The sequence below is a fragment of the Anomaloglossus baeobatrachus genome, chromosome 5 (genome assembly GCF_048569485.1).
Source record: "Anomaloglossus baeobatrachus isolate aAnoBae1 chromosome 5, aAnoBae1.hap1, whole genome shotgun sequence".
Taxonomy (NCBI): domain Eukaryota; kingdom Metazoa; phylum Chordata; class Amphibia; order Anura; family Aromobatidae; genus Anomaloglossus; species Anomaloglossus baeobatrachus.
The window spans coordinates 39,186,921-39,196,412 of record NC_134357.1 but is presented as its reverse complement, the minus strand read 5'-3'; the positions used below and the strand labels follow the sequence as shown (position 1 = coordinate 39,196,412).

General features: G+C 37.2%; 1 protein-coding gene across 1 annotated transcript in view; it reads right to left on the bottom strand.

Moving 5' to 3' along the window:
* Positions 1 to 2,232: 2,232 nt before the first annotated feature.
* Positions 2,233 to 9,492, bottom strand: part of NKX2-3 (NK2 homeobox 3) — a 25,305-nt gene continuing 18,045 nt past the window's right edge. Inside the window, exons 2-3 of the mRNA XM_075352241.1 lie at positions 7,851 to 8,396; positions 2,233 to 4,450 (exon numbers count right to left, since the gene is read on the bottom strand). Of these exons, the coding sequence (XP_075208356.1) occupies positions 3,819 to 4,450; positions 7,851 to 8,172 (954 nt within the window). The 5' untranslated portion in view covers positions 8,173 to 8,396 and the 3' untranslated portion in view covers positions 2,233 to 3,818. The remainder of the gene's footprint in view (positions 4,451 to 7,850; positions 8,397 to 9,492) is intronic.

Here is a 9,492-nt window from a genome sequence, read left to right as displayed (position 1 = left end):
TAGATAGATAGATAGATAGATAGATAGATAGATAGATAGATGGATGGATGGATGGATGGATGGATGGATGGATGGATGGATGGATGGATGGATGGATGGATAGATAGATAGAGGGAGGGATAGATAGATAGATAGATAGATAGATAGATAGATAGATAGATAGATAGATGGATAGAGGGATAGAGGGATAGATAGATAGATAGATAGATAGATAGATAGATAGATAGATAGATAGATAGATAGATAGATAGATAGATAGATAGATAGATGGATAGAGGGATAGATAGATAGATAGATAGATAGATAGATAGATAGATAGATAGATAGATAGATAGATAGATAGATAGATGGATAGAGGGATAGATAGATAGATAGATAGATAGATAGATAGATAGATAGATAGATAGATAGATAGATAGATAGATAGATAGATAGATATGGCTTGCAGTGTGGTGCAGATATCCCCTATCACTGGAGGATTTGGATGATATGAGAATATATAAATGCTCCCAGCAGCTGGTTTCATGCTTCTCCTGACACATTAGGGTTTTATTTTTGTGGCCTCTTTCCTGTCCCTTCCCCCTCAGTCCCAAGCAAATTGCTAGACATGTTGCAATAATGACCTGGCATTGAGGCTGCAGCCTCCTGCTGAAAGGCCCGGTCAGGACATAGCTTCTCCCTAATCAGCCTCCTCCACCCCCTGCTCTCCCTTTACCTCCATTCTCCAGCCTCAGAATAGGGAACACACTGGCCACATTCTCTATCCCTGGGCTCAGCAGAGGCTTAATAATAACCTTGCTTTGGGAATCAATGGGCTATATAGAGGAACGTCAATCTGGCCTCTGTGGAGGGTTTTGTCCCCAGCACACACCTATTGTCCCTGAATCCAATAAAAAGCCATTCTCCTTCCCACCTTCCTAGCAGCTCCGAGGCTCCCATTCACCGCAGCCTGCCCCACAATGGCACCTCCCTGGGCCTTGTTCTTCTGTGTCCTCCATTCACACAGACTGGCACACTAACAATCAGCCCGAGTGTGGCAGCTCTGCCCTCTCCTCACACTACATGACAAGAGAGACACAAAACCCCAGCCCTGGAGAGGTGAGGAGCAGTCCAGGAGGACTGGAGGACTGGGGAGCCTCACACTCTGCTGCCCCTGCCTGAAGGGAGGCTGGGGCTAAAGAGAGAGAAAGGAGGCCAAAACAGCCCCCAATCACACACATGTCATTGTCGGGGCCTGTCCCACAGCTTTATATATATATATATATATATATATATATATATATATATATATATATATATATATATATATATATATATATATACATATTATCAGTGATTTCCCAGGTACCTGCCACACCATTATTCATTGTCCATTTAGGCAGGCTATATGGTTTGCACTATGAGACTTTGTCCAACTTTGTCTACAAGTGTGATCTGTTTTCATGCAAACATCAACAATAAACCTATATCACAAGCAGAAACTTATTAAAACAAAAATTGATAAATTGATATATTTACATATAAATATATAAGTAAATTTATATTTACAAATATATATAAGTAAATTTGTTTACAAAGATAGATATGATATAAATAATAGACTTTACAATTGAGAAAGATGAGTTACCAAGCTACAGACAGAATACATGATATCTCTATCTATATAAACAAATATATATTTTTATAGCAATATATATATTCATATATGAAATTAGAAGATAAATATGTATGAGATAGATAAATAGATAATAGAAAGAAAAACTGCATAAATATTATATGTATAGTAAATACTATAGATGAATAGGTAGATCGATAAGAAATATTATATTTATATATAGTGTGAGACTGGGGACTGGGGCAGCAAGGGCCTACCAGTAACACTGACTCGGGGTCCCATTGATCCATTACATGCAAATATTACATTCACAAATTTACTATGCCTCTACTTAATGATATACTGGGTAGTTTGTAAAATTAACAATTAAATTCTTCCTTTATCTCTACATAGTGAAACAAATGTATTTTGCCAACTATTGAATATGTTGGGGGGATAGTGATGTACCATAAAGGGGATAACTGCGGATTATCTGGTTCTCCTGCGGGCCAATCCAAGTCTGAGATTATAGATTTTATATATATATATATATATATATATATATAATATATATATATATATATATATATATATATATATAAGAGAGAGAGAGGGATAGGTGGGTAATCGATATCTATATATCTTAGTTGTGTGTGTGTGTGTGTGTGTGTGTGTGTGTGTATGTGTATACAGATATATATAGATAGATAGATCGATAGTCCAGGATCCGTCTAGTGAGGTATGTGTCTCAGATATTTACAGTAAGCCGCAGATGCGATTTCTCCACACAGACAGTTTACACTTTGCGATATTATTGCACCTCGGTTTATTCAGGTTCTAGTGCATTCACCGCGGAGATTGTCATGAAGTACAAGGTGCTCCGTACAGTAATAAAATAGACTTTGTACAATGAGTGTTTGTTCTTTTCTATGATACAGACAATGGTAACAGAGAAAAAAAATACTGTATACAGGACCCTGCGCCCTATATCTCTCCAGCTGCGGCTTCACTACAACTCCCAGCATGCACACTGAGCTGCAGTCTCTCAGCATGCACACTGAGCTGTAGCCTCCCAGCATGCACAGTGAGCTGTGGTCTCCCCGCATGCACACTGAGCTGCAGTCTCCCCGCATGCACACTGAGCTGCAGTCTCCCCGCATGCACACTGAGCTGCAGTCTCCCAGCATCCACACTGAGCTGCAGTCTCCCCGCATGCACACTGAGCTGCAGTCTCCCCGCATGCACACTGAGCTGCAGTCTCCCAGCATGCACACTGAGCTGTAGCCTCCCAGCATGCACAGTGAGCTGTGGTCTCCCCGCATGAACCGTGAGCTGTGGTCTCCCCGCAGCTGGAGAGATATAGATGGCAGATCATAATGTAACTCAAACAGAAATATACTGATAAATAAGGAATTCCAGCAACACACAAGATAAACAGGAGCGCACAGGCGAATTACATAGACATGTAGCAGAGCTCATATGTAGCAGAGCTGACTGTGTCATTCGGCTCTGCAGGTAAACCGACTGTATCATAGTAAGTCAGAGCTCTATTAGCACTGCTACAACTATGTATACATACAATGGCTGTAGGTCTGGAATCTATATACATATGGCTGTACAGCTTTTATCTGGGCTGCAGTTTATACCATCTGCAGAATTATAGATTGCAGCTCTGAGGGTGAAGATATGTCAGGGTCACACAAGTTATTACATCTTTATAGGCTGCAATTAACTCTTCATTACATGAACCTGGAAGAATTGATAGCAATACAATTCTCCAGCTACTATAAACTACTACAAGGCCCAGCATGCCATGCCTGGCTGTAGTAAGCATGCTGGGAGTTGTAGTCCTTTGTGTCTTAACATAAATAAGTGATTATATGAACAGATTACCCTTGACAGGTGTCACCAGCTGCGCTCCGGCCTCTGGTGGGCACACATGGGCTGCATTACTTACTATGCCTGCATTATTGCTGTATATACATCATGTGCAGTCTTGGAGCAAGAGATAAAGGGTTAAGGCTTCTTCTGGATCCTCATGTGGTTCATATAATAAAACAATCTGTATGTGATCTAGTAATGGCCGCCTGGTGCTCAGTATTACACTCCATAGGCCACACAGCACCAGGCACTGGATTCTGGGGATCTCTTGTGATCAGATAGATATATTTTATATATATATATTTCCTATATCCAATACATAATAATGTCTGTGTCTCTTGTCCTACCAGGCACGGATCCCCTGTAGTGTCCCCTGGCAGGATGGCATTGCTGCCCCTGTGTGGCTCTGCGGCTGGGATGTGTTGCCCAGCTGGCCTAGGGTGCCCATGTTCACAAATGGACTGTTCCCTGCGCTGTGCTGGATGGCCGGGAGGCCGGAGTAGCTGCAGCTGTAGTTGCTGTTGTAGGAAGAGCTGCTGTTGTTGTAGCTGTAGGTCGGGTAGCTATTGTAGGAGTAGGGGCTGGCAGCGACATTGTACGCAGTGTTATAGCCCTGGCTGCCAGCAATGCAGGGTTTGCCATCCCTCACCAGCACGGGCACTGCCACCCTCCTGGGCGGTGGTGGGGGGTGGTGGCTGCCCATCTCCAGGGACTTGTCTTGTCTTTGTCTCTTGCACTTGTATCTCCTGTTTTGGAACCAGATTTTCACCTGGGTGGAGGTGAGCTTCAGGCTGTTGGCCAGGTGCTCCCTCTCCGGGGCGGACAGGTACCTCTGCTGCTTGAACCTCCTCTCCAGCTCGAAGACCTGGGCCTGGGAGAAGAGCACCCGGGGCTTCCGGCGGCTCCGCTGCTTGGGCCGGTCCAGGTCCTCCGGCCTCTCCTCCTCCCGGGGGGACTTCTTCAGGAAGCAAGACTCTGTGTGGAGAAGACAGCCATGACCATCCTGGCACAGTGCATACCTGTCACAGTGCATATACATATATATATATATATATATATATATATATATATATATATATATATATATATATATATATATATATATATATATATATATATATATATATATGTATGTATGTGCATGTAGGTATATATATATATATATATATATATATATATATATATATATATATAATGTGCGCACGTGTATATATAACAGTGGTGTATATATTTGTTTGTGTGTATATATGTGAAGGGTGATCCATGTGATTAAGAGGGACCCATATATGTATATATAGATAGATATATGTGTGTGTGTGTGTGTGTGTATATATATGTGTGTGTGTGTGTTTGTACATGTGTATATGAATGTATATATGTGTGTATATATGTGCGTGTATATATGTATACATGTATACATGTGTGTACACATGTGTGTCTATATATGTATACGTGTGTGTAAGTTTATGTGTGTGTGTGTGTGTGTGTGTGTGTGTGTGTGTGTGTGTGTCTGTGTGTGTGTGTGTATATGCGTGTATATTTTTGTATATATATGTAAATATATTTTTTTTTATATATATATATATACACACACACACACACAGAGAGATATATATGTGTATCAGTAAGTATATGTGTGTGTGTGTGTGTGTATATATATATATATATATATATATATATATATATATATATATATTTATATGTGTGTGTGTTTGTACATGTGTATATATGTGTGTATATATATGTTTGTGTGTGTGTGTTTATGTATATGTGTGTACACGTGTGTAAGTTTATATATGTGTGTATGTATATGTGTCTACATGTGTGTGTATGTATATATATAGTGCGAGAGAGAAATATAGAGAGACAGACAGAAAACCACAAATATATATATAGAGAGAGAGAGAGAGAGAGAGAGAGAGCGGAAAGAGCGAGAAATAAAGAGTGAGAGCGAGGGACAGATACATATGTATAGCGAGAGATATGTATGTGAATATATATAGATATGGTGTAAGCAATATACATTTACCGCTTATGTTATTATTTTACATATTAATGTGGAACATGACACAACAACACACGATCGGCTTGAAAGTGACCTGATGCTGCAAAGAATATCTAAACTTTATCTGAACCTAATCCCAAAATGCTGAAGTTGTTGTTATTGTTGTAATATTATAGCTGTATTATATTGTTGTTTTGTGCCTAAAATAAATTACTTTATAAAGATGATGATGATTATGTATGCTATTACTTTTCTATGTTTATCATGACATCGTTATATTTTCATTTATCTGGGCCTTTTAGGGTCCAATAATACTCATGTAAAAGCGCAATTCCACCTGTTTGGAGGTGGTAATGCCCCCCTGGCCTCTTGGGCCCAGGTTGCACTATGTCCGCCTATGGTATATATATTTATATTACAAGTATAGCATATTATGTTTATTACAATTATGTTATGTATCAACGGGATTATGTGATTATTATTCTTAATTCATAGGTACTTTCTGTTGTTTTATGACACTAATTATTGTTACATTTTGCACATTACTTCTTTCTATTGTAATTTACACAATTTAGTTTACTCTTAAATATATTTTATGGTCGGAAGCCTGAGCGTTTCCTCCTCCTCAAGACTAGAAGTTTCTATCCAGAGCTGTTCGGGATTTACACTAAAGACATCCTTTATGTATTGCAGTAATGTAGGTGTCAGGAGACGCAGGACGTTTATAGACGCTCAGTCACAACCTGCGTTCAGAGGTGACAACTCCATATTAACTGCAAACAGCAATTAGTTTCCTGCATCTCCTCCTAATGATGAGCAAATAGACACAAGGATAAAGCTGTTCCAGATAGTGGGGGGCGAGAACTGGATCACTACAGGCCGGGGATACAAACTGGGATGATGATGATGATGATGATGAGAACAACAGTTATTTTCCTACAACTACTACTCTTTCAAGTATCTTCCAGATTATTATTATTATTATTATTATTATTATTATTATTATTATTATTATTATTATTATTAATTATTATTATTATTATTTTACTACCACCAATGTTATTTATACTAATGCTACTAATCTACTAATAACAGTATTCCAATTACTAATATTACTATTAACGTTTTGTTATTATTATTGTTGTTATTATTATAATTATTATTATTATTACAAGCTATGATATTGAGCAAGAATACTACTGCTACCAATAATCTATTACTACTACTACTACTACTACTATTATTATTATTATTAATAATAATAATAATAATAAAAAAATAATAATAGTAATACTACTACTTTTTTTATTACATATATAGTTAATAGTATTCATACATTATATTTCTTTTACCACTATTGTAAATTATACTAATGCTGCCAATGATACTACAATAATAATACTTATAATAATATGACTGATTGTATTACTAATATTATTACTAGTGGAACTTATAAAAAGGAATATTCCTTCTACCACTAATGTTATTTATACTGCTAATAAAAAACAACAACAATAACAGCAATACTACTGCTACTATAATTAATATAATTGTTATTATTACTCATATTCTTAATTGTAGTACTGCAACTAACAATACACAGTATAACAAGAACAATAATACAATTGATAATTCTAATAATACTAGCATTGCCAAAGCTATAACCTAACAATACTAACACTGCAACTTTCAAGCAATAATAATAACACCTCTACCAATAATGCAATAATAATAATAATTATTATTATTTACAACTTTAACTATTATTTCTAGTATTATATTAATGTAATTATTATAATGATAATATAAATTAAAATAGTAATAATTCTGATAATAATAATAATACTAACACCTCTACCGATAATATAATAATAATTATTATTATTTTTATTAATAATATTTACAACGTTAACTACTATTACTAGTATTAATGTCATTATTATAACGATATTAATTAAAATAGTAATAATTATGATAATAATAATACTAATACCTCTACCAATAATATAATAATAATTATTATTATTTACGTTAACTACTATTACTAGTATTAATGTGATTATTATAACGATAATATTAATTAAAATAGTAATAATTATGATAATAATACTAACACCTCTATCAATAATATAATAATAATGATTATTATTAATAATATTTACGTTATTTACTATTACTAGTATTAATGTGATTATTATAACGATAATATCAATTAAAATAGTAATAATTATGATGATTATTATCACTAATAATAGTAATAATAAAAATAATAACAATAATAATAATAATAATAATAATAATAATAATAATAATAATAATAATAATAATAATAATAACAACAGTGTTAGTAATGGTGATGGATGCACTCACTGTGAGCCCTTTCCCTGAGCGCGTCTTCCACCTCCTCGTCCTCCTCCTCTTTGGGGGTCTCCAGGGCCGCCTGCACATAGTCTTCCGGGGAGCCCCCCAGCCCCCCGTGTCCCTCTGCAGCCCCCATGGAGCTGAGGTAGCAGAGCTTGTCCTCGGTGTAGGCTGCCCTGTCCCCCAGCATGCAGGCAGCCTGGCTGAAGTCTGCCTCCAGGTCCTGTGCCAGGTGCCCCCTGCTGAGGGCCGGCTGCTGCCCCTGGGGCTCCCTGTTGAGGATATCCTTCACAGAGAAAGGTGTGGAGGTGACTGGACTTGGCAGCATCATCAGGACGGGTTGTGTGTACGGTCCAGGCCGGGTGAGTCCTGAGCAGGCGGGAGACGCTGAGCTGCGCAGCCCTCACTCTACATAGCCTCCATTAGCCTGGCCGCTCCGGCTCTGGGTTTTGTTACCAGCAGGGTAGGGAATAGCTGGGGCCTGGGGTCCTGCCTGCTCCACAGACCCCGCCCCTTCTGATGACGTCATCCCAGGAGACTGTCAATCATCCAGGCCTTTAAGAAGAAAGAACAAAAAAAAAAATCAGAAAAGAGGGATCAGTGATTGGTGCTTTACTCCTAAACCTCCTCCCATATCTCCTATGTCCAGGAAGAGTCCTGTGTGCTGGTGAAGGATCCCAGGAGGATCAGGCCTGAGAAATTAACCCCAGAAAACCAGACCCTAAACACCAACATTGTATATGTGGAAGATAGGAACAGTGCAGATGTAGCAGAGCACTTTGTCAGTTACAAAACTCATTCCTATATCTTCTGCCAATTCTTCAGAGAACACAAGGTAAAATATGTTTAATAACTCAGTAACATACAAATTACAATCTGATAGATAGATACAAAGGATAGACAGACAGAGAGAGACAGACAGACACACAGACAGACAGACAGATAGATAGATAGATAGATAGATAGATAGATAGATAGATACAAAGGATAGACAGACAGACAGACAGACAGAGAGAGAGACAGACAGACAGACAGACAGATAGATAGATAAATAGATAGATAGATAGATAGATAATGGGTAGATAGATAGATAGATAGATAATGGATAGATAGAGGGATAGATATATAGATAGATAGAGGGATAGATAGATAATGGATAGATAGATAGATAGATAATGGATAGATAGATAGATAGAGGGATAGATAGATAATGGATAGATAGACAAATAATGGATAGATAGATAGATACATAGATATTAGGATAGATAGATATTAGAATAGATAATGGATGGATGGATGGATGGATGGATGGATGGAGAGATAGATGAGTAGACTGATAGTTACAGAATTACATTTTATCGATATCAAGATTGGTTCATTTGCAACTAGTTTGACAAACTTGTATCTGTTTATCTCTCTATCCTATTATCTATCTATCTTTACCTATTTTATCTATCTATCTATCTATCTATCTATCTATCTATCTATCTATCTATCTATCTATCTATCCTAGTATTTATCTATCTATCTATCTATCTATCTATCCTAATATCTATCTCTGTATGATCTCTTATCTGTGATTTTTCCCATTTCCAGGATCTGACTCATCCCCTATTGTGTTTTTTTCTTTTGTCGCAGTCTGTACCTGCAC